This window comes from Thermobia domestica, chromosome 9 (assembly GCF_964235325.1).
Source record: "Thermobia domestica chromosome 9, izTheDome1.hap1.1, whole genome shotgun sequence".
NCBI lineage: Eukaryota > Metazoa > Arthropoda > Insecta > Zygentoma > Lepismatidae > Thermobia > Thermobia domestica.
Window position 1 is genome coordinate 41,477,985 of NC_137462.1, and position 27,677 is coordinate 41,505,661.

The following is a 27,677-nucleotide window of genomic DNA, read 5'->3' on the forward strand; positions in this document are numbered from 1 at the left end:
CAAAAAAATTGATCAAAAGATTGCAATCTTAGCCGATAATTAGATGTTCGGTCAGGGGCCACAAAATTTTTGAATGGCCTCTAGATAAATCGAGTTTCTGTATATTTTACGAAATAAGCATCAAACTGAGTTAAGTGGTAGTTTTGGTTTGGATACACTATACGCAGTTCTCCAGATATAAGACGTACCAGAAAACGTTAGGTTAAATGAAATATATTGGATTTTTTGGAACAGGGGTCACAAAAATTTTAAATGGCCCCTAAATCGAGGTTTTGTATTTTTTACGGAATAAGGACATCATACTGAGTTAAGTGATAGTTTTGGTTTGGCTACAGTATATGTACGTAGTTATCGAGATATAAGGCGTACAAGAAAATTTATAATTGAATGAAAAACATTGGATTTTTGGGATTAGGGGCCATAAAAATTTTGGATGGCCCCTAAATCAAGATTTCGTATTTTATACGGAATAAGAACATCATGCTAAGTGGTAGTTTTGGTTTGGCTACAGTATATGTAGTTCTTCAGACATAAGACGTACAAGAAAACGTTTGATTGAAGGAAATATATTGGATTTTTTGGATCAGGGTCCACAAAAATTTTTAATGGCCCCTAAATCGAGATTTCGTATTTTTTACGGAATAAGCACATCACACTAAGTGGTAGTTTTGGTTTGGATACACTATATGTAGTTCTCCAGATATAAGGTCTACAAGAAAGTTTGTCTGAAATATATTGGATCTTTTGATCCAATAAAAGAAGCATGAAGTTTCCAACATTTATAAAATTGTCGAATATGGCTTTTTGTAGACAGATAATGAATTAAGGTGTGCGTATGTGGTAGAAATCTTATTTCTTCTTACTTTTTTTTTTAAAATCATTTACTCTCTGTCATTCACAAGCTCACTTCAGTGAAAAAGTAGATATCACTTGATTAAGAGTGAAAATAGATTTTAAAGAAAAGTTAAGCAAAATCAAGAATTCGAAGATTTTCTGCTGTAGTAGAACGCTTTTAAAAATCTCTTTTGTTTGAGAAAGGTTGAAAATGATTTTTCAACATTGAGAACCAAAAAACAAAAAGAAGTTATCCTTCTTTTCAAACTGCTTCTTCTAGTCCTTTGATTATTTTCTTTCGTTTCTTCTATAAGAAATTTCTATCGTTGTTAGTTACTTGAGGTTTTATTTTCCTCTTTTGCTGTCTGTTTTATGATGGAATTGAATAAGATTTTTCCTTTTTTCCCTTTAAGTTTTCGTTTCTTGTAATCAGCGATCGATAGGAATAATATAGTTCCATCAATTCATCATTTATTCAAGTTCTGTGTTTTTTTTCCCTGGAGTCAAAATTCAATGAAAAGTTTTCCTTTTGCCTTCCTTCTTATCCTCTCTCTCTCTTTCTCTCTCTCTCTTTCTCTCTCTCTCTTTCTCTCTCTCTCTTTCTCTTTTATCATCATCATCATCATCTTGTTTTCTGAAGCTACAATTAAAGGAAACTTATTGACTTTCAACAAGCATTTTGAAAAATTACTAACTCTATTGATCTACCTGTCCGTTTCATCCGTTGTATATCTTCTTTCTTTTTCGATACATGGAAGTCACGAAAATAATTGGCTTTTCCACAAAAGATTTTTTATGTATGTGTATATTTAAGATACTGGAAAGGCTAATAATTCTTTTTTCATGTAAAATGTGTGTTTGGTTCTATTTTTGAAAGGATAATTTATCTTGGTTGTTCGCAACAGTCTCTCTACTTAACAAACTCCTAGTCACAATAATTGATTGTGTGGGAGAGCCGATAATATTTCACGCAAGTAGACAACCGGGTGAACATAAGTCAATGCTTCTCAAACCTTTCCGAAATTCTGAATTTTACGTTAGATAAAATGACATTTTAAACATTTCTTTCTATCTCTAAAAATGTTATTTCTAAAGAATAATTAAAGCATCCTCTCGGCGAAATTTGTAGCCATGATGGTGTACTGCATAAGACATCAAACGTACCAACTTGGAGTCTTGGGTTTAATCTTTGGTGTGGCTCCAGGAACCATTTTCACGTACTTTCGTTCCAGTAAGTCTTAGCGGTTATCCAGTCTCTGTAAAATGTGTATTTTGGGAAATCAAAATGATGGGGGATTAAGACGACCACAATGTGGTAACAATATCGCTTCCCGTATATACCGAAATCAAGAAATTGTAGAGAATTTACCTCCTCTCATCCGACCCTGGGTCTTTTTTTTTTTTTTTTTTTTTTTTTTTTTGCTTGTTCCCTTAACATTTATTTTTACTTTACCAGTTCCGTCCTGTCCTGTCCTGTAAGTGGATGCTACTTTGTACCTCAGAAATATCCACACTGTTGAAGTACCGGAATTGGCGAACTAGAACATTTTACTAGGTAGGTCATGGTGACTTACTCGTACTTTTGGACTTGGAAGAACGACCACAGTTTCAGACTGTGGTCTAATGGTATTCTAGTTTGGCAACAATGCTCTGGACTTCTTCTACTCATGCCTATAAGTACCGAGGCACTTTCCAGAATGGGAGAAAAATTTTATCACGAAACACTAAATTCTGCCTTTATTAACGGTATGAGATGTCCAAAGATGAGACTCGCTGCATGTGTTTGTGATATTTTCATAATTTTTATCTGTTACACACCTGTTTATTACCATTTTTAGTACTGCTACGGTAAGTTGCTTCATAAGTCACGAAGGGGTTTCAAAATGGCATAACTCCTCCCGTAGGTTAGCAATATATATTCAAATGCTAGTATAACATACAATATATACGGGAGACTTCTGTCATCTACTTGTGAAAAATTACTTCACGTAAATGTCCAGCATGATGCAGTTGGCACGAATTACCTCTTGACACAACATTCATCATTACACTTCTCGAAGTTATTGGAGTTATCGCTTGTATTTCCGCGTGGACGTCCTTGAGCTACTGTGTTGTCTAAGGGTAAACATCGATGTTCAGTGGAAGCATAGCTTTGGCTCGTGTTCTCATTGGTTCTCCCTGAAGCGCTACACGGAAATTAAATCTTCCTATCTTCAAAATTTCGTCTGCAGAGGATTGTGTGTGTCTATGCTCAAGAGGTTTTGCTGCACTTTAAATTTGATTATGAAAGACATATTAATAGAACTAATGAGGAATGTTCTAGAAATGTGAAATAAGGAACAAACAACATCGTAATAGGGACGTTGTAAATAAAGAATGGAAGAAAATAGCAACTTAAATGAAAATGTCATGTAAGCTATTCATATTTATTTGAGAATTACGAGCATTTCTATAACTTATTATTATATAAGGCAGAGGCAGTTACGGGGAGGGGACTTTCGGGATGAAACCCCCAAATTCCGGAATTTCTAAAGAAAAAAAGGAAGCTAGTGTTAATCATATCTATGTTTAAAATCTTCAAGCCTCTTCCCCCACTCCCCCCCAAAATTCCGTAATTAATAAAAAAGAATTTCTTCTAAATTCCTTACTGACATGAAGTAAATAAATAGTTGTAAAGAAAGGCACGTAACCATAGGAAGGCATGTCGCTTAATGGAATTGCAGAGTCGAAACTTCACTTGGTGAAGTAAATATGCCCTCCACCTAAAACCTAAAGACATGCCTGTTTTATTATTATTATTATTATTATTATTATTATTATTATTATTATTATTATTATTATTATTATTTTACTGGGAAATGATATTCTCGCCCGGATGCTGAAAGAGGACACTTCTTCACGGAAAATTAAAAAGAAAAGATAAAAGTCTTTGATTTATTGATAAGAATAGATCTCAAAAAATTTTTTGAAGCTCCTCATGTCTCGTGTTGCGTCCATCCCTATTAATAAACTATTTGATCGTTTCAATTTCAAAATGTAGTTTCCAGTGATTTTTATACACTAATGGAAGAATTTCAAACTCGTCACAGCAATGTTTGTCCTCAAACTGAGAACTTATAGCGACGACGTGACCTCTTCGTTACGTGCGCCCTTCATCCATCGCGACGTAAATATCGAATTAAACCCCGACTGCGACCTAAATATCGCGGCGAATTAAACCACGACCACGACCGCGATGCATCTTAGGTATATCTTTACCGTAAGGGTTATTTGCATATACCCGTTCTTTGAGATGGCTCGAAAATTAAAAATGAGGCGCCTTCAAATCTGACGATAGTGGTGGTGTCTGCGTTTCGTGAAATGATTAGATGTCCAAAATGGTTCCCAGAAGTACCATTGTATCGTTGGATGTGTGTGTGTGTGCCGTAGCACCGTCGTGCAGGAACCAAATGTCTGGCATGTTCTCTACTGCAGGGCGCAAAACTTGTTGAATCTTCGTCTGGTATCGAGCACCGCAGACGGCCACTGTATTGCCATTCCTATCTACGAAGAAGTAAGGCCCAGTGACTCTCTGAGATGTAACACCACATCATACCATACACTTTACAGAGTATGGTGGAAACCCGTGGATTCTTGGAACCCCAAAATTTTACGTACCCAGGGATGTGGAAAGGTGCTTCTTCACTTATAATCAAATTGTCAAGAAAATCTGCGTTCTCACGAATCAACTCCTGAATACGAGTAGCAAATCTAAGGCGTTGCCTATAATCTGCTGTCAGTTGCACTTTGTAGAGAAATAGGTGTAATAATCATGTTTTAAAATTCGGTGTAGTATCTTTCGTCTCTGTCTCAGGTGGCCAGCACGTCTTCTTGTGAAAACCTCCGGTGCTTCTTCAACACTCCTCTGAACACGTTCATTGCTGCCTGTGTTCTTGCCGACTATGGTCTCCCCGATCATGACAAATCAGCTACTCAACCGTCCAACCGAATGACGAAGCATTGATACAGAAAGTGCATCCTTGACGCAAAACTGGTGGAGATACTTCTTTTGTCTTCTGGTTTTAAGAAACAGATCAAGAATTTTTGTTTTCTGTGCAACTGTGAATTTTACCATCTCGCACATCTATGACCTTAAGGCTGTCACGTTTGAGGGATGACGTCCCTCGGTGATCACACTATACAAGAAGGAAGAAAGCAGTCTGGGACCTGTATGTTATGTATATATAATCCCGGCATTTGTTTGGTGCGAATGAGGTAATCCTGAGAAAAATCTCACTCAGGATAGCTGCATTGACAAATCTGTTACACTTTTTCGATCGAATGTTCTCACAGGGAACCGAACTTGGGAACGCTCACACTAAACGCAAAAGCATTAGTGACTACGCTACACGATGCCATTTAGAATAACCTTCGGCATTGGAACTGAATTTATCTTCTATATAAATTAGTGGTGGGCACAAAAACCGGTTTTTCGGTTTTCGGTTTTTAGAAAAACCGAAACCGGGTTTTGAAAATTTTCAAAAAACCGATTTCGATTTTCTTCAAAACCGATTCCGGTTTTTTTTTTAATTTGTTCTATTTCTGACCAGAGTGGTGTTTCGTTGTTCTCCGGAAACCGAATCCATTTCCACAGAAATAGTTTTATGTGTTTTCGAAAAGTTTTCACCAAAACCAGTTTCGGTGAAAACCGAAATCGGTTTTAGAGAAAACCGAACCGGTTTTGGAGAAAACCGAAATGTCGGTTTTTCGGGTTTCGGTTTTTATAGAAACCGGTTTTCGGTTTTTATTTTAAAAAAACGGTTTTGCCCATCCCTAATATAAATACGTATTCAGATTGTAAAAAATGCCTTCTCATCTTTTCTAAAAAAGGAAGTAAAATTTCATATTACACGTGACAATAATTTTGGTTTGGGTGATTTTTGCCATATCTTCGTCAGTTAAGCACGTAGAAAATTCTGCTTCAAATGTCACCGTTGATTTTTGGTGGACATAAAAAACAACTTTTATCTGAAAGTTTTTGAACTGGCACAAGAGTTAAATACATTGCACGTTACAAGAAAATCTTCTCAACTTCTAATAACCACTTTACTGGCTTCTTTTAATTCTCAATTTTCTAGGAACTCAACTTGGAAGGATGCGATCGAAATACGTACTTATAAGCAATCACAATGAGCAGGGCTTTCTTTTGAGAATCATAAAACACACACACACACACACACACACACACTTGAAGCAATCCATCCACCAAGTAATGCTGTTGGCACATCTTGAAAAGTACTGAGTTAACACTGAAATCATGTTCTACAGAATATGATTCACAAAAACGGAAAACTAACTTCTCCATTGCCGAGATAAGGCAATAGTACAGTGTTAAACTCTGGACAGAATAATGTTGTATATGCAAGTATAGTACTACAGTTTTCTCTGTTTTTCTAGAAATCACTGAAATGTGCAATACAACGTTATTCGGTGGATTGCTTGAATTACGTATCGAAATTACAAATGAGTGACAGAGAAGAGCAAATAAGACTAAGAAGAAGTAAATGCAAACATTTTGAGAAATTTAGCACCGAAAACATTATGATTATTACGTTTCTTGTACTGGGTATTGAACCGTTCAACCTACAAGTCTGGTTTCATGAATTTTGTGGTCATACATTGGCTCTTACTGGCCATAATTGCTTTTCGTCAAAGAAATCTTATTCGCTTGAAACTATTGTAAGTGTATTTAGTCCATGTAAGTAATGGTACTGTGGTGTTCTTGTATCCTTAGTATATGCAAAAAGGCTATTACACTTTAAGAGACATTCTAATGTCCTGTAATATTTTCCAAGCTACTTGTAGTAGTTAGAATCATGAGAATACTACTGAAAAAGTGTAACGTTTGTATTCTTTTCGTAATATTGATTGCGAAGTAGTAATGAAATGAAAATAGTATTTAACTCTTACCAAATATACAACAAAAGATTATATATACAATATGTATATATATTGGACTAGGGATACATCTTTCCTTAACCCAAGGTCGCATTAAACTAAAAATCCTCACTGCAACCAAGTCTCGCAAAACTGGCTTGAGCTAAGGGGGCTTTCCTTCAAAACTCACCAAAACCTGCAAGTGCCTTAAAAACTGCTTTTAAAAAGGGGCACCGTGCAAAACATCTCTCATCTGGTCAATAACAAAATAAACACTATGTTACTCTTTATAATAAAAAACATTTATAATTAACAATTTTTATAATAAATTAATCTACCTATAAATCATTACAATATATATATATATATATATATATATATATATATATATATATATATATATATATATATATATATATATATATATATATATATATATATATATATATATATATATATATGGCGCAAAATTTCCGGTTGCCAGGTCGCCGTTGGAATTTAGAACTGGTAACCAGTGTTCAGTAGAAATGGTTTCTGCGATTCTACATAAACTCACAGGGCTTCGCAGTTTCTCACGAAAATAATTGTCACTGAATTTGAGAAAACATAAAATGTAAAGTCTTCACAACGGATATGGAGAGCGTCACACAAACGTGAAATCTTAAGATAAGATATTTTTTTAACATGTATGTGAATTATCCAATTCAAAAGTGATTATCCTGAATCTAATTGTCTGGTTTTGAAATTTTATACCCTGATGTAATCTCTTTCTTTGTCAAACCAAAGGCCGTGGGGGAACCTCTCATAATTAGTACGTGACAGATAATGGCGACCATCATTTTTGGATTGGTTATTGCGTCTGAGTTTGAAAGTTTACGGGCCAAATATATATATATTTGGGAAAAGTGGGGCAAATGAAATATGGCTGAATATTTGTATACGTGTTTTATTTAAAAAGTTGATACGTATGGCATTAGAAACTATAGACTTTTACATAACAAGGAAAGTTGTAAACGAAAAGTGGTAGTTATATATAGTCCACGAAAAAATCGCAAGAAAAAATAATGCCAAAGTGTCCATATGCCCCCGACAGTGGGGCATAAGGACAGACACTGTGTACATCTGTCATCAGAATCTTCATCACAACGTGCACACACAAAATACGGCTCATCTCTATTGGAAACACATGAAATGTGAAACCAAAAATGACATCTCAAACACTGAACCCAATTTTCCCCCTTTCTCTATCCATTTATAAATTCAAATAAACAATACTCAGATCGCATTATCGTTTTGTTGGTAGATTAGATGGTCCACTCTTTTCAAATATCGTCGGTAGGGAATTCTTCTTAGCTTTCGTATTGGTGGATTTATCTGCAGTTTACGCTGAAACACATCCACTAGGACTGGAAAGTATTCTTGATCCAGCATTGTTCCTGTTGCGATGCTGTCCTTATGACGTTGCAGTAGTCAGAGGACTTAGACGCGTAAAGCTTATGGTTTCTGGCGAAGCGGAACTGCAACTTGATTCTCCTCTTGGCAGTTGTACACCATCTTCTTCTCGTTCTGTAGCTCCAAGATGTTCTCCATCTAATGAAGACCCATTTGCAACAGACTCCACGTGCTTTTCATTGGTTGATGCCTGTTTGGCACTGCCATTTTTATTGTCAGTAGTGTGAACATCTCCGGGTGTGTGAACATGATCAGGAATTTTTTGTGGATTGAATGGGTAAATTCCACAACTACTGTATTGGTAATATTCCCGGTTGTCACAATACGATTCCAAACTTCCTGATATAGTTTCCTAATATGAGGATAACATCACCAATAGACTTGTGCTTGATGAAGTGTGTCAGAAATTGTACAAACTGTTTCGAGATCATGTAATCGCTGTCCGAGAACACAGCATTCGTTTCCGAACTCTTGCTTATAACTCTTACCTTTCATAACTGTAAATATCATCATCATTTCACTTTGAAGGTGCAACCTTAGGGGAGGAGGAGGAGGAGGGGGAGATATACAAAATCAATATAAATAAAAATAAAAGTGACTAGGTTTGTGACTTAATAACTCTTGAACTAGCTGACCGAACTCAATCAAATTTTCAACATAGATGAGGTTCGGAACTGGAAAGTTTTCTAATATTTCATCTTGACTGTAGAATGTAGAAGAGGAGGATGGAGGGGGAGATATAAATAAAGATAAATTAAACTTAATAATTCTTGAACCACCCAACCGATCTCAATCAAATTTTCAACATAGACGAGGTTCCAGCCTGGCACGATTTTTGTTCTTTTACATAACGGTACAACATAGGGGAGGAGGAAGCGCGAGAGATACATGTACAAAAAATAAAAATTAAAGTGAATGTCTTTGAGACTTCATCACTCTTAAATCATCTGACCGAGCTCAATCAAATTTTCAACATAGATGAAGTTCAAACATGGGATGGTTTTTATCGTATTACTTTGACGGTAGAACTTACGGGTCCGGGAGAAGAACGGAGAGATATATTAAAATAAATAAAACTTAATAATTCTTGAACTACCAGAGCAATTTCGATCAAGTTTTCAACACAGATGAGGTTTGGACCTGGGATGATTTTTATTATTCTACTTTGTACGGTGCAACTTAGGGGAGGGGGAGGGAGAGATACATGTGTAAAAAATGAAAATGAAAGTAACTATGTTTGTGACTTCATCACTCTTGAATCAGCCGACCGATCTCGATCAAATTTTCAACATAGATGAGGTTCGAGCGGGGATAACTTTTATTATTTTACTATTTTATTATTTTATTAACAAAACGTCACGTTCCAACAGAAGGTACGGAACATGTTATGAAACGTGCTACAGTTTGAAACTTTATAACATACTCCTGAAAACATTATATATATATATATATATATATATATATATATATATATATATATATATATATATATATGTGTATAAACGTTGTAAGAATTTGTCTTGATGGTCTTTAGGAATCCTGCTGTAAGCACTTAGGTATCCTAATGCATCCCTTTGTTAATTATGTTGTAAGAACAGCATAAAAACAAAATGTAGAATTGTAAAGGATTTATTCTCACTAGTGGCGTAGCTAAGGAGGTTCTAGAGGTGGCTAAGCCCCACATAGATCCAAATCTAATCCCACGTAGAAAAATCAAAAGTGAAGAAATAAGAACTCTTGGAAATAATTGCAAAAGATTATTGAAGTTTTAGCCAATACAAACTGCGTACCGTTCGACAAATATTTTCATCTATACTAAAAACAGAAAAGTAAAACCTTACATTTCATATTTCAATCTTTATTGCTGATTTGTGGTTATTGTTAGTATGCTGGACCCGGGATTAGGGTGCGAAATTGTCCCAACCTAGGAGACGGAGAAGTGAAAGGGAATGTTTCTTCTCAAGTTGAAATAAAGTAGAAATAACATTTTATGAAGTTTTTAATGGGTGAGATTCATCCAACCCTCTCGTGAGTTCGTACCTTACCCGGGACCCACGACCCCGTCTATATCCCAGTAGGCCCCTATCTTCCCTATATTCTCCGTCGCTCCTTTAATAGGTGGTGTTTCATACACTACACCACGGCGGGACCCCAGCCCCCTCTAGGCTTTAGTGCTAGCCCCGCATCTGATCACCACAAAGCAAGAGAGGCAGAAAGAAAGTGTTCAAAGAAGTGAACAGGTGAACATAGCTGAAATAGTAAAATAACTCGCATACAGAAGCATTGCATACTTCCTAATGTGAAATGTATGTCCCAACGACCAGATCTGTTGCTAATTTTCTGCAGATCAGCAAAAGAAACAACAATCTCTTGCAACAACAATAAGAACAAAAACTTTGCAAAGAAGTTAAAAATGGTGATTAAGGTTGACCATATCTTTTTCCAGAGATGCTGTGGAGAATCGGGAGAACTTGTAACGTTATTTGAATTATGGGGGATATGCATGTACTTGTACCAATGTTGCAATAGATTAAGTAAACTAAAGAGCTCTATAGGCTAACTGATATTTCATGTTGACAAATGTGTGCAATTGAACGACCGTTACAACTTTATGCATAAAGAAACATGTTCCTGTTTACCGGACTTTCTTTCTTTTTTTATTTATTCGGAATTGTCTTCTTTGGAGGCAGAACGACCTATATTGCGTGACCGAGTTGTTTGTAACGTCATAAATGAGCTGGTAAGCTTCAAAGGACCGGACTTACCCTACAGTCCACCGGGAACCGAACCCAGGATCCCTTGAGTACAAAGCATCGAGCGTTACCACTCACCCACGGGGCCACTTGCGCCTAGATATAGGCCTAAGTATGTTTCCGAACATCTGAATGGATCATTGTACCACACCTAATGCGCAGCAATATGTCAGACAGAGGTTATTTTTCTACTATTGCGTAGTATATTTAAAAATAGGAACTCGAAGGATACGTAGTCTTACAACTGGGGAGGAAAAAACAGCGATAAATCAGAGCTGAACACGAGTCACTTACGTTAACCCGATCTGACCCGCACGTAAGTGACGCAGCGACAGAATCCGAAACGTGACCTGAATGACTCGATCTAGGAAATACAATGAACTGTAAAGTTTGGCGTCGCATTTTCCGGGTTAGCGTCGCTGACTACAGATTGAGGGGTCCCGGGTTCGATTCCCTGCGAATCCGAAGCTTACACCGGGTTCGAAACTTGACCCGATCGAGCCATTCCAATATCCCCTCCCCCATCATCTCCCTACCTGTGCCTGATGTCTAAAGTCCAGAAAGAAATGAAAATCTAAAACAAAGCGTCAGGTTTGATATTATGACAGTATAATAATGAATGCATATATGACTAAAACAATAGTGCGGTCGTGGCTTGTATGTACTGTACAAGATGTTTCATGATGCACTGATATTACCTATGATATTGTAAATTTCAAGGCTTCTAGGAAAATTTAGTTCATGGCGTGAAATTACTTGAACTCTGGGTGTTGTTTTGCTTAACACAAGACATCCTTCACGCTATGAACTATACTGTAGTAATATAATGACAATGTACTATTTTGAAGGGACATAAACTTGAAAAAGGGCATAGAAATAAATGATTTGCTATCGAATTACGACACTAATATTCGTTGTCACTTATTACCCCCCCCCTCCAAATAAAACAATGACACATTGGGACAAAAGCAAAGTTAGGTATGAAATTCTTAGTTGTAATGAACAATTGCACCTTTTTATGTTGCAGTTTGGTATTGTACAATAAAACTAAATATTGACGTCATGAAAAGTATTGTTATTGCATTGTTATAACTATGACGTTATTTTCTCGCACGCAGCCCTAGAAACTGCGCTCTGATTTTGTGTAACTGATACGCAAACATAATTGTATTCGTTTACAGTTTGGTTTTTGGCATGTAGTAGGCCCTAGTGTTCGAATTATTTTTTTAAATGAGAGGAGGAAATCTTATGTACAGGTTAATTAGGACGGGTTAATTATTCCTGTCAGGGATGCTGTGTTATTTTCATTATATGAGCCGAGAATAAGCTTTCACGAGATACCGATTTTCCCGGCATCGGCCGTTAATTCGAACACTGTCAGCAAGCCCCGGCTTGAGAGTTCTGTGACTATGACAGAGAAGTAGAGAGAGCGGGAGATAGATAGATGGATAGAAATATAAATAGAGATAGGCTTAGAGAGAGAGGAAGGGAGAGCAGTTGAAGCAAACAATTCTTGTCACTTACATGCCCATACATTTACTCCTACGATAACTTAAACCATGCTTGTTTCCACAAAGAACCTACCATGTTTTCAGCAAAAACGTACTGAGTTTTCAACACTGCAGAATACTGAATCACGAGTGAGCTGTCACGTCTTAGCTGCGTTCTGTTTACTTCTTAGTTCTGTGTTTTGCCACCATAAACAACGGCAATCCCATCTGAAACGGGTAGTACTATTTTCTCTTAAATTAATCCAGCGAACCGGGTAATTGATGCTAGCGTATATATATGAAAGTGACTACGTTTATGACTTAATAGCCTTTGAACCACCCAACCGACCTCGATCAAATTTTCACATAGATGAGGTTCGGGCCTGGGATGGGTTTTATCATTTCATTTTGAAGGTGCAACTTAATGGAGCGGAAGGGAGGATATATATATATATATATATATATATATATATATATATATATATATATATATATATATATATATATATATATATATATATATATACAAATAATCAGAAATGAAAGATACTAGTGTCAAATCCATAGTTTTCAGGATCGCTGACATGAACAGCGACACCTCCGATGCCATTAAAATCCAAATTCCGCTTCGCAACTTGGAGGAAATACAAAAATTGATCGAAAATGACCGATATTAGTGTCGAATTTATAGGTTTTTGGGGTCCATAAGTTGATTGGTGACAGTTTGAGTATCCTTTATGTCCAAAATGAAACTTATTCTCCTCGTGCGAAGAACGGACATTCTGCTAGTTATTTAATAAATAAATTAATGATAAATTTCAGCTGAAATCTGAGAAAAATCATCGTTGTGTGCCATACCCTCTGATGATACTATCAGACACGAACACATCGCATCACCATGGAGACACTTCTGATAATAAATTACTTTTGTTGGACACTTTACAATTAATGGAAATCCATCTTAATTCAAGCCTATATTTGGACATAAATGCAATCCTGAAATCTAACAATTTACAATCATGTATGCAGTACCTGATGATATTGTTAAAAATGGAGTCTTAGAGTAAATATTTTATTTGTTGATAATTTTAAAATTGATGTAAAGGAATTTCAATGAAACACAGGTTAACAGATTTAAAAATATCGTACATTTATTTCATTACAAAATATCACAGTTTGTACAAAAATTTATCAACTGTTTTCACAATTTTCAACAATATTTTATTTATTGTAATTGAAAAAAGGAAACGGAACACGCTATACTATTCTTTCTCATTATATATACTCTTAATTAAACAATTACTCGTATGGCAACATACAGTTGTACTGTATTAAAACAAAATATATAAGTGCGTCTTTCAAGTTATGCTGGGTGAGGCAAGATTTGCTATCGATCAACAGATTACAGTTCTTTTTTTTCATTAGTACAGTGCTGTACGCAAGAGAGGAAGTTCGGAGTTTTAACATCCTAGAGTAAGATGTAATACAAAAATTAACACTTAATATATTAAGGTGTGTAAACAAACACTGAAATTATTAGAACTTGAAAGCTTCGATGAGGTTCTGCATACGTCACGGCATTACTATTTTATTATACTAGTGATTATATATGCTTAAATATACGAGGAGCGTACGATAAGTTTTCTACCTAGACAGGAAGGGAGGGGCGGAGCATAATGACGTCTGGCACGCACGCTTAGGTCACTGTCAATGAAGCCAACCTGAAACATTATAAAATCCCATTTCAAGAGGCAAAAAATCCCATTTTACCTCTGAATTTCCCACTTTATACCAATTACAAGTATGACATATAATATGAAAATATTACTCTTGTGGGTCACTCATTTTGTGGGTGAACAATATGCAGCTAAATTAATTATTGATAAATTTCGCTGTTTCTATCTCTATAAAATAGTTCATGAATAAATGTTTTCCATGATCGAAAACAAATAAGATTGTTGATAGAAATGCAATGCCTGTATCATGATTTTCTACCAACAGCTCCTACCGACCGTAACAATACTGGAAAACTATTTTGTGAGAAACATTTTTAAAGTTGATATTTTCAAGTTTGTTATTTTACTTTATACTTTCATTTATTTGTTCTATTTTTTTCATTTCTTAAATACTCATATCCAAATTTTGTTTCTTGCCGTTTAGTCTTTTAAAATTGCAAATAATTAACTCACTTCACAAATAGCTTCCACATTAGCACATACTTTCCCGACAGCAAAGGAAAACTACCTCGAATTTGACGATCAACATATTTTTCATGCTTGTTGATCAGTCATTATGTTTACTTCCTACTCGTAGAGGATTTTGTTAACGTGAATTTTATATATGTATGTGCATATATGAAAAACCCCATATAACATTGCCCTTTATCCCTTTCCGAAATATTAATGTCAAAAAATGCAACGAAATGAGATTTTTCCCACAGGCAGTAATGCCAACCTGAAACAATATGAAATCCCATGTCGAGAGGCAAAAAATCCCATTTTACGTGTGAATTTCCCACGTTATACTAACTAAAAGTATGCTATAATATTAAAAATTAAATTTCTCTGTGTTAGTCACTTTTTACAATATCTAAATGAAAAAGCTGTAAATTTCGATCTTCGCGAAAAATCGCATATATGCTGCTTATTATCCCTTTCCGAGAAAACAAGGTCAAAAACTCCCACGATATGGGATTTTCCCCACAGGTTGGCATCACTGGTCACTGGCCGTGAACTGAGTGTTTGTGTGACGCCGCGAACAATGGAGTTGGAGAAGTTGGAACACCACTCGGTCACCAAGTTTCTCACTAGTGACTATTTCCTCTTCCAAGACCTGCAGTGACAACGTTTTTTTGTCGACAACAGGATCCAACAAGCTGTTTCCCATGCAGTGGTTTGCAGGCCATGACAAAGACTATTTTTTTCTCCGGGATTTTTTCGCTGGCCACAAAATGGCGACGGTGCATAGACCTCCATATGGACTACATCGAAAAACAGTGATGACCAGGTGAGCCTATCTGCATTCCTTTCTGTCTAAGTAAATAACTTATTAGACAACCTTCGTATATTAAACTCACGGAACTATAGCCTTCCTATTGTCCATAAATGACACTCCAGAAATGGTATATTCAAACTACTTTTGTTTAACAGAAAATGAAATAGGTATCTAAATAGAGTAAAAATATATTTGTGTTTTCTTTCTTTAACAACAAATGAAGATGCGATATTTACGATATACAATGAATACTATAATACTCTTTCCAAGATATTTCTGTCGCAAACAAGAAAGGGTTCCACGAAGAAAATTCGATATAGGTGTGACCAATGATACTGAATAAACACTTAAATATCTCTTATTACAGGAAGTTCGGGTTTAATTCTGATCGATTTACCTTTCGGATAAGTTATACAGAAGGGGGACTTCAAGTTTAAACAAAACAATTAGACATATTTTTAAAGAATTGATTCAATTTGTGTATAGTGTTGACACTTTCAATGTACTAAAGTGCTACTTTGCAATTAACTTTTAAACTCAAGATGACTTATTATTGTTACATGACATCCTTTCTACTAAGAACGAAATTGATTATTAAAAATAGTTCATCATTAGGACACCGCAAATGATATGGGAAAAGTCATCTTATTAGATCATCTCTGTTAATGCAAATCTTGAACAAGATGTAGACGAAAACACGATGACAAAAGATATCCATTCTCCATATTACATTCTCCATAATACAGTATTACTACCTTGTAAATTTATCACTGGGTAAAATATTGTCGATTTCTTTTACGTTTTGAGCTAGATGTCTTTATCGAATAATGTATGCTAAGAGAGATACGTTACTTACAAGTATTATTTTCAACGAACTTCAAACAAAGGTGGTCTTCAATTCAACCCGTTTATATATATGTTCTGGGTATGTTCTCGCATAACTTGGACATATGTACACTAAATTTGATGGATCTTCTTTGTTTTAAAGTGTAAACCTTTCCCGGTGGTGTTACATAAATTTCTTTAGAATCTAATGGTAATGTTTGGAGCTAGGTTATAAAACACTTCAACTGATGCAGGCTAATTACAGCAAAGTAACATGCTTATAGGCAACCATATATTCTTTACTGTGATTATGGTTGCATAACGGCGTAGGGGTTGTAATGCAAAGTTTCGGAACACTGTAACATCTAAAAGAAAACAGATTAATTACGTGTGTAAAGTTGGTAAAGATATTTTTTTTAAGTTTTCCAATATTATTGATAATCTAATATGTGATTAAAAACTCGAATCGAGACACATTGTTGATTTTAGTCAAGTGCAGATTGCGTGTCGATTACGCATACACTTTAGCAGATTCTATCTACTTATATACAGTAGTTCAACTACAATGACTTTTTTATTTTGTTGTGTGAATCTCAGTTAGCCCTCGCCGCTAATCTAGTGGATTTGGCGCATAGGGTCCCGAGTTCGATTCCCGGTAGGATAGTCTAATTTGAACGTATGACTGTGATTCATATTCAACCTTCATCACAGTGGTAGACCTTCATCACAGAAACGATGCAGAAAAGTCGAGGCCTCAGTGGAAAGATCACCAATGAAGTCATCCGGCGAACAGTCCGCGGAACTTGGTATACTCCGGTCTACTCTGCGCAAGCACATGAAACATGACATAAAATTAGACTCATATCCACCAAAATTTGCTAAAGAATTTTCTGGCAATGCTTTAAACCGAGGAAAGAAGGCATATAACGCACTTCTTCGGGTATTTGGCACTATCCGGAAATGTGCAAAAGTGATTTTTCAGTGATGAATGTGCCATATACCAAAGCTCTCAAGCAAGAAATGTTGTCTTCTCTTTTTTTAATAAAAGAAAGTATTTTTTTAAATAAGAGGATCGAGAATAACCCTTACCATGTCATGATATTTTTGAGCGTGGATAGCAAAGAAATTTACGGGCCATATTTTTTGATGGACTTGTTAACCAATATCGATATCTTGATATGCTAAGAAACTGGTTCATATACCCCTTTTGAAAAACAGAGGGGTTGAAAGGACATGTTGGCTTTTGCAAGATGGAGCGCCTCCTTATTTTGACCCATCAGTTTCAAGAATATCTCAATGTGGTGTTTTCAAGACACTGGATAGGTCGTGGATCACCTTCATTACCGCACCAATTGACTGGTCTCGAAGCCCAGACTTAACGACGTATGCAGTTTGCTTTTAGGATTCATGAAAAAATTCGTTTGCAGCACAATGTTATGCTACGATTGATGAATTGGAAGAAGCTGTGAGACTTGCTTTCAGGCAGGTTACTTCAGCAGTCCTGAGAAGAATGTCTTACAGAATCTACCAACGTATTATTTTGTGTTCCGAGCACAATGGAGCCCATACTAACATGTTACATGTTTAGATAAAGCAATAGCAACAGATGTCAAAGACGTTGCACACAAAACTCAATCAATAGTGTTTACATCTACAGTTATAATTAAAGTTTGCATAGTTTGAATATTCAGTACTTCAAGAAGGAGTGTCCACCCTGTATGTACACTTTTATTTCTACTACTGTAATACGTTTAATATAATGCTATGTAAGCTACTAGGACACAGTGATATCTACATTTCGGTTATACTATATCTGTCTTTTGCTTCAACAAAGATATTGTTTACAACAATATATTAACAAAATAAGAAAATTCTGGAAACTTAACCTTTAGTTGCACTTTAGCTTCATTTTGCGTCTTTCACCCTTATGTATTCTTAAGGCACAGTGTTAATACTTTACGCTTTACCCTTCTTTCTTTGTATAATGAAATGCGAGGTTGCCAGATGTTTTATTGGCACGATATGTTTAATTTTGTTGGGCCTATATGTTAACAAAACACAAAAAGAGTTCTGTATCACTGCAAAATAAAAATATCTCGTATAGTAGCACTTATTTCACTTTTAAACGCTGAATTTAGTTTATCTATTTGGTTTGGTGTTCACGCAAGAAAAAAATCAGGTCCAACAAAACTACCACATTTAGGAAAGTCGTACGGAATATTTGGTAACTGATCTTGTCTTCCAACGTGGAGTATCACATTCAATCCCCACGTTGAGTGAGACAAATGTTGATCTTCCAACAACCAATAACCTTTAAAAAAATAAGAACAAAGCAACATTAATTAAATTATTGCTTAATGGATAAAATCTCCAATTGACTCGTTTAACGAAAGAGCTTATAACACAAAATTGAACAGATAAGAAAAAAATGAGGACATGTTTCAGTTCATGCATTTCACTGTTTGAAATAGTAAGCAGTTTAGTTTTTTATTACATTGATATCTTTAATCTGTACGGAACAAAAAATAATCACCAATAAGAATTGAAAATGACACACAGTAATTAATTAATTAATCAATTAATACGTTCGCTGCGTTACGAGTCACCGGTGGCTCGTGCGATCTTACTTTAAGCTTCCCTCCACAGATGACGACACGGTATTTCAAATTCACACTTCAGCCATCTGTTGACAGAATCTGAAGCTACATGATTCTAAACCAGGACGAGATACACGGTGACTCGTATAGCACTGAGATCCAAACACAGTTTTACACTGCCGTAGCGAACGTGTTAAATGAGGCACTACTAGTACATAACATCGTTGAAGATTTTATACCTTATATGTCCAATTTGTTAGTTTTCAGAAGACGAAAGAAAAGCTACTATATCTATTCACAATATAAAAATTTCAGAACTTCTAAAAGGTGTTTTATCCTTTAAAAACACACTGATACAGCTGCTCTCATCACAGTACATATGTCTATAAACATTAAACTCATTGGCAAAGTAGGTATCACCTGAAGTTGCCAAAAATCGACATGCAAGCAAACGCTGTAATAGATTGTTTCTCAGCAATCGATGTCTTGTGACGCACGAGAGTTTGCTAGAACTTGGGTTATTGCTTTTTCATCAGGATTATGCCAAAAACTCAAGTTCGCAAAAATTGGACATACGAAAGTTCACATCTTAAACGACGCGAAACTTAACATGTTATTTTTAAAATGTTGTGTTTCTCTGACATATTTCCAACTATCACTAATATGTTAAAGCAGTAATGGTCAAATGGTGGCCCGCGAGTATGTTTAATCCGGCCCATAAAAATTTTATAAAGTATGATTTGTCCATTTTTTTTACGCTCCATACGTAACAAGAAGAATGCAGCTAGCTGTCATAATGCAAGATGGACCAAAAGTAGGTATAAAGTCGTAATACTGCCATAACTTATTAGTAACTTCTTTTCTCTTTTTCTTTTCAGAAATATAGAACTCACTGAATGATGGCTGGCAACTAGAATGAAGAACAAAGAGAGCGTATTCTTAAAACGTATTAGAAAAGTGAAAATGACGGAGGTTGGAGAAATGAATTTAACATTCATGCACTAACACGATCAACAATTTATCGCATCAGGGCCAAATTTGATAAAAACCGGTTCAATAATTAATGCACCAAAATCTGGACGCCCTAAGACTGCAGTGACAGAGGATAACGAAATATGAAAATTGCACTGACATTTGTTAACAGCTTAACCCCTCCCCCCCCAAAAAAAAGTCAAAGCAACGAGCCTCCCTGGTACTTTCTATATAAAGAACGTCATTACAAAGCTTAATGCATAAATTGAATTGTGTAACTTGAAATTGTGATTAAGATTGAAATTTATGCGCCACTGTATGGGTTACCTACTTTTGGCTACCTTATACGTCTGAGGGTTTTTTTTTTTTTTTTTTTTTTTTTTTTTAGTTTTACGTCCCATGGTTATTCCGGTTAGGTTAAAGGAGTTATATATCTGAATCAAAACTTAACTTTTCACTATGAAAATGTCCTTTAACCTCGTAGTTACTAAGGGTATTCTCTAAGAAGAAGACATCGATACTGGGTGGACTTTGTTTTAAAAAAGATAAATGCAGATTTTCATACAGTTACTTTCAAATGTTCGTATGTAGATCAGGATGCAACGAGAAGCAGAATACATGCCGAAGAGAAGAAAGAAACAGTAAATGTAAAATATATGCAAATTCATTGAGTCTTCGCTTCAGAAGAAGGAAAGAAAAATAGGATATGATTCGGAAGTATGATTCTTATTTTGTGCTGGTTCACAGTGTATTATTAACTGGCCATAACAATCTGAAATTATTTTTATTTACCATTGGAAACACTTCGGGCGCATAAATTCTTGATTAACGCACACTCTGCGTAGTAACATATCTGGGTTTGGTTTCGCAGGAGACATGCAAGTTTTTTAGCCAAGCCAGCGGAAACATTTTTTTAAAATTATAGTCATTTTGCACTAATTCATGTAATTTTGATTTAAGGCAATTTCAGTGACCTATTAACTAGTAACATGTGGATTTATTTTAGAAGAGACTTCACTATTAATTTTCCAACGTTTCAAATTTGACAAGAAATTATAGCTTTCTGAACATATATACGTACATACAAGAAAAACGTTACTTAAGATTCCTGTTCATTTTCCAATTTCTTTAATATGCTTTTAAACTTTTATGTCAACTGTCATCAACCTTGCTATATAAATGGCTATATTAGATGTGGTGTTGGTGGTCTGGTTACCATCGTGTTTATTTAGTACTAGTTGTAAGCATCCATTATATTTGCGCTTTAATTCAGAACCATGGTGAAAAAGAGTAGGTACCCGTGGTTGTCGACTTTTAATTCAGCACATCGATTAACACAGAGAAGCACATATCTTTACTCCATCTCTCGGATTTATCCTATGCTGTTATATAGTCCTGCACAGTCATGGTATGTTGGGGGTTGCATAACTCAAGTTAATTTATTTTTCTTTTTTCTTTTTTCTTTCTTTCTTTCTTTCTTTCTTTCTTTCTTTCTTTTTTCTTTCCTTCTTTTTCTTTTTTTTTTTAAGAAACTACCACAAACGTGCACATGCTTTCCTACACATTTTCACTACCACTCAGATTCAACCCCCCGAATCGAAAGTCGATAAACTCTTTGCACAGAATTAGAACTGATGAAGATCTATGTACCAAATCTAGCTGCTTTAGGACTCATTTCTATGCGAAAAGCTAATGACGTACATATATACATACTACACACATTATTTTTTAATTTTAAAATATCTACTCTAATCATCATTTCAATGGATTTACTACTAGCATAGCCAGGTTGGGATAAAAAAGAATAGTATTAGTTCTACGACTAATGATGAAAACCAGATTGGGAATGACAGGAGAACAATGGAAAGCAATGCAGAGGTCTTTGCAAATTATGGATGCGTTAAAATATCAAATAATACTTTCGAGAAAGTAGATACTTTCAAATATCTAGGATCAACATTAATAGACCACAATTATATTCACAAAGAAATTAAATGTCGACCAAAAGAACTGAATTCGTGTTATTATTCAGTTCCAAATCTTTATATCGACGCGAATTCTGTCGAGGAATTTGAAGCTTAAAATATATTATAAGGATCTCCAGATTACAACGTGAACACATGTGCTATGGTTTATAAGCAGCAGACGATACACAAAACCAGGAAGACACGAAAAACAACACGATGGGAACCGAAAAACAAGAAGCCACCGAATCACCTGAAGAGAGCCTATAAAAGTGGACGCAAAGAAGATGGAGGCATAAGCTGACCACTGGCACAGCCGTCTAAATAGCCGGCTACTGATCGCTAACTCATAACAGCTCTGGAGGAAGGGTCCCACATTGGACGAAGGGGCTCTACCTTACGTAAACACCTTGGACGCTGCTTTGAAGCAAAGAAATTCTTAATAACAAACCATACCTCACGAGGTTTGGGTTTTTGTGAAATAAATGGATCAAGGGCTAGAATCCCGGACTGTCATTGTCTCTACCCACACAAATTATTGCAATATAAAACAATCATGGGAGAGCAACATTAACATGAATTTCACAGAAATAGGAACACAAAGTAGAAATTGGATCCTGTTGCGGATAAGGATAGAAGTCAGTGGAGAGTCTTTGCGAACCTCTGGGTTCCATAGAACATGCAGTTAGTTAATAATTCTATGATAATATGCCTATTAGCATTCAACTACAACAACAAAATCATTGATGAAAAGATGTGCCAATCAATAGGTGCCATTGAGCTAAACAAAGAGGTTACTGTCCTATAAAACTACATGAGTAACTTCTAGAAAAACTGAAAAAGCATATTTTTTGTAAATTTTAAAATTGATACTGTACAAGAATCACGCCAATTTTTAAGGTGAAACTGATACTAACGTATACTCTCATCAACCCAAGGATGATATAAAATAGAGGATCTGCCCATATATATATCTTCATCCTATTAAATCGATGAAGCCAAAAAACAACCGAGCATCGACACGTCTGATTGGCTGCTCTCGTTTCTGTCATCGTCTGATTGGCTACTTTCGTTTCCGCCATGATTCTTGGCTCAGAACATTGCAATCCTATTGGGCAGAGTGGGCTGAGTAGGGGTGGCGAAACTGTGACGTATGGCTTCAAGATTTTGTTGTAAGGGCAGATCCTCTATTTTATAAGATCCTTGCATCAACCTCTCATTATAACATTAGCAGTACATAGTATGGTTAAAGAAAATAAAGCACATAATTATCATATAACTCTTAAGCTTTAATTTCTGTTGTGAAATAAAATACTGTCAAAATGAATTTTATTAGTACTAAAATGTATATTGCCAATCTGATACAGTTGATAGTTTTAGTCTGATGGTGATTTATTCATGTACTATTTATGAAAATTATAAACTATGCTACCAGATTATATCTGCTGATGTTTCAATTCTCCTAACTGTCACGCAATACTATTTGCAATTTATAGGATGTACGGGAAGTCAGTTGAAATGAAATCTTTAAGTTTTACGTCCCACGGTTATTTCGGATAGTCTAAAGGAGACGGTGATAATGACAAATGGAGAAAGTTGGAAGAAAGGGGAGAATCCCAAGAAAACCAATGCACACGGTGTGTGTCCACCACAAACTCCACTTGGGACGGCCTGGGATTGAACCAGCGACCCCACGCACCAGAGGTGAACGCTCTAACATTGAGCCACCGCGGCCCCAGGAAGTCAGTTGAAAGTACGGTGATTCCGATGGTTGAGTAGGATCCTTGTGTTTCAACAAATTTCAATTACATCTATAAACAACGTAGCCTAAACTCTACCTACCACAACATTTAAAATGTTTTTATTATACTTCTTAGGATGAAAAAGTGATTACAAACGTTGGAAGCTTTCGAAATGTGAGTGTGGACAAGAATGGAGAGAATTAACTGAGTCGAGCCTGAAAAACAATGAGAAGGTGTTCGAAATGGTGGCGGAGACAAGAATAATTTTAGATGTTGTTAAGAAAAGAAAGAGAAAGTCATTGAGACATTGGTTAAGAAGGAACTGTATCATGAGAGACGTGCTAGAGAGTATACTGGTAGGAAAGAGAGGGGGAGGGCGAAGTAGACTACAATTAATGGATCGATATCAAAACAGAAAAATTATAGTACGTGAAGACGAAGAGGTTACCGGAAGACCGTGGAACATGAGAGATTCTCAGTTGGGGCAAGTAACCTCCCAGTAATAGCAGAATATCTATAATGATAGTAAAATAATATGTTTCATTAATAATGTAATATTAATAAAAAAAATAGGAGTGTACTCGAGTCCTGAATTCGGAATTCCTCTCCTTCTTCTTCTTTGTTTAACACTCCCCATTCGTCATATAATATGGTATGTGAAAACATATATTTATCAAAATAAAAGTTACCACAGATGTTCAACAATGAACAATGGGGATTAGGCAAACCATGGCAGATGTTGAAATCATGTTGATGTTTCTAAAACCCACGCCTTAACAAAAGTGGCTGTGTATATTGGCCTATTGTCATCTTGAAAGTCGGTATCCTTAATTAAGGAACAACACCTGAACCATAGGATGAATCTTGTAACCTAAGATGTTCTTGGCAGTAATTTGCTAATTAAGATGTGATAGGATTAATTGAGAGCATGAAATTGTGGTTAGACTATATCAAGGACACCGATCCTGGGGGGCCGGAGGGCCCGGGCACCCCAAAGTTCATGTGGGCCCCCGCATTATATTTATGAATATATTATATTTGGTATAATTTGAATTCAATTTGTTTCAAAATCCTCATATATGCCTTCTGTACCTGAATGCCCCCCCCCAAAGTTACAGAGAAATCGGCGCCCTTGGTCTATACCAGCACAAAACCACATTCATGTACAACGGTATTTAATAAATAGTGTAGAGCATACGCCTCTTTTCGGTGTCCGTTCTGCGTAAACACGATCTGTTGCTCGAAACAAGAAAAAAAAAAGTAGCCATCGGGCTTTAGTACTCTCTTTCAGTTATCGGTTATACCTACGAGACGAGACGAGAAATAAGGTAACTTTAATAGAAATCTCGTCTCGATTCTTAAAGATTCTTCGTCGTCTCGTCTCGATTCACGAGAAAGCTTTTCTCGTCTCGTTTCGGAAAATTTATTTCGTTTTGTAAATGTATGTCCAAAATATAATCTGGCTTTTCTTTAAATTTCATGTACAACTTACCAGAATCCTCCGTCACGAGGAGTCCATGAAAGATATGATATACACTATATTTAAACCATTTTTATAATCGGAGTGTATTGTGTAATGACTTGCACATCTTAAAACCTTGATAAATGCTGTTCATTGTATTCGTATAACCACTTTATCAATTTATAGTTTTTTTTTTTAATACTATGAATCATGCAACTCTAAACCAGTGTATGAGGTCTAAGACTTGGGTGAACTAGTGTTGACCAAGGCACTTGTGAAATTTTGCGTCTCCTTTCTTGTCTCGAAAATAAGACTAGAAATGTCATGTTTTTTATCTCGTCTCGAATTAAAAAGAAAAGAAACTTCTCGCGACATGAGCAACACTGCCGGTGATCTATGTTTTACATTTTAAGCACTATCTTTATCACAATACTGTGTTAGCAGCGGTGATCAGAAGATTCTTAATCGCTACTTTATTGCAGATGTTGGAGTTATTCAGCTCCCGATGAACTTGTAATATTGTAGACTAAGTTCTCCAGTCAGTTGTGCCGTGTTAGCTCTACGGCTGTTTATGATAATCACCTTCAATATTTGACGAGCCCTTTTACCTAGGCTTAGTTTCTGTTCACCGTACCTCTTCTCTGGTGACGTAGTGACATAATTTCTGTAAGTCGTCATCATCCCATGTATTGTTCTTCTCGATATACCTAGCAAACTGACAGTCTTGGGTACACTTTCTATAATTAAAAAATGGTCTCCCACTTTGCACTATCAATGTCAGTGTATTGATGAATTGCGCAATTCACGAATATTCAACGTTAATAGCTTACACAGACCAAAGTTCACGTGTTGCGTTTGCATTACTTTGACAACTATATATATATATATATATATATATATATATATATATATATATATATATATATATATATATATATATATATATATATATATATATATATATATATACAGGGGCGGATCCACAAGAAGACAGTCAAGGGTATGATCAAGAGAGGGGCTAAACCATATTTTGTCGTTTTATCCAGTGTAAAGCAGGATTGAAGCCCATTTTATCCAATGTATACCTGAGTGTCAAAGGGGAGGCTATAGCCCCCCTTAGATCCGCCATATATATATGTGTGTGTGTGTGTGTGTGTGTGTCTGTAACTATCTGTGAGTGTATATATATAGCCTTCCTAACGTTATTGCAGAATTCATGAGCAAAGTTTGTGAAAGAAAAATCCTCAGATACGAGTTTGCTTTCTTTGAAATAACCTCAGGGCCAATATTTCATTTTCTAGTCTTACAAGAGGCTGAATCTCCCCCCACCAGCCCTCCCTGATGAGCTCAGTGTAGCTTCCACACACAAAACAAACAATAGTTTCCAAAGTACAGAAGCATCTCAACTTGTAAACGAGTCTTCGGAAACATTGAAAGAAAATAAACACACGAGAGAGAGTCCATGTTCTTTCGAAACTTCTTATTTGTACTATTCTACAGAGGAAACGAAGGAGAATCTATCTTTCTATTACTATTATTATTATTATTTTACTTTATCGAAAATCAATTTCCTATTTTCGTTTTTCATGTACACTCATGTCCAAAATGATTGTCGCATATCTATAACTGTCTTTTTGTAAGAATATAATTTGATAATGATTTTGTATGATACTTTTAATACTGATACTATGTGTATAATCGAGAAATGTATATTTGTGGTAAATTTCATAGGAAAAGAATTATAAATACGAAAATTAGAATGAGTAAAACAAAATGTTGCTAAATGGATAAGAAAGTTTTGTTTTCGTTTTATTTTTCTTATTTACTGCTCTTTTGACATGAAATTTGCCCCATGCATGTTTTTGCCGATTATACACAAACCAACGTTATAAGAAATACCGGGCGAATTCGTTATTAAATTGTATTCCTACAACAACATATTTATAGACATGCAACAATAATTTTGGACTTGAGTGTACTTAAACCTCTCTTTTCTACATTAGTATTATTGGTGAAGTTGGAGTTGTTACCTTGATGTAGAGTTTGTGCATTATGAAATGAAATTTAATAAAAAAAATAATAGTTTTCCACATTTATGAAATGAAATGAAATTAAGATTTTAGTTTAAGTCGCCCTATTATGTTCTTTAGAGTAAACAAAACGGATGATCGATGAAAATGAATGACAATGAAAGAAATGGTGAAATGATTATGTAGGAGGAAACGGAAAACATCGAGAAAAACCATGGGTATGATGTTATCAACCACAAATATACTTGCTCTGGATTCGAGCCAGGGACCCTTAGCACCAGAAGTAATCACTATTTCATTTTTTTCACACCAACCAGGACATTTTTTCCATGATCTCTAAATGCATTATAGTTAATACGCTGCTTAATCCACCATGGCAGAGACACGAATACAGAAACTTGGAGAACACTTGGAAACACCCATGTTCTTCGATGAGATTCGAATCCACGAAGAGTTGCGCATCGTAATCCCAAGTCGAACGTCCTAGACCAATTGGCTGCTGATACTGGTTACTTTATGTATGTATCAACTTATATCAAGCATAATTATTTAAACATGAAAGAACGGTGAGAAACGATTAGAAATTTACTAGATATGGGTATGAAAAAGAATGAAGAAAATCACTTGGACAAAAGTCCAATGAGAA

At 35.6% G+C, this 27,677-nt stretch overlaps 1 protein-coding gene across 2 annotated transcripts in view; it reads right to left on the reverse strand.

Annotated features, from left to right (window-relative positions):
* Nucleotides 1-13,570: 13,570 nt before the first annotated feature.
* The window catches only part of LOC145694600 (multicopper oxidase 3-like), a 171,003-nt gene continuing 156,896 nt past the window's right edge, over nucleotides 13,571-27,677 (reverse strand). For both annotated transcript variants that reach the window (XM_081770973.1, XM_081770972.1), the window contains exon 11: nucleotides 13,571-18,575. In XM_081770973.1, coding sequence (XP_081627099.1) covers nucleotides 18,424-18,575 — 152 coding nt within the window. In that variant the 3' untranslated portion in view covers nucleotides 13,571-18,423. The remainder of the gene's footprint in view (nucleotides 18,576-27,677) is intronic.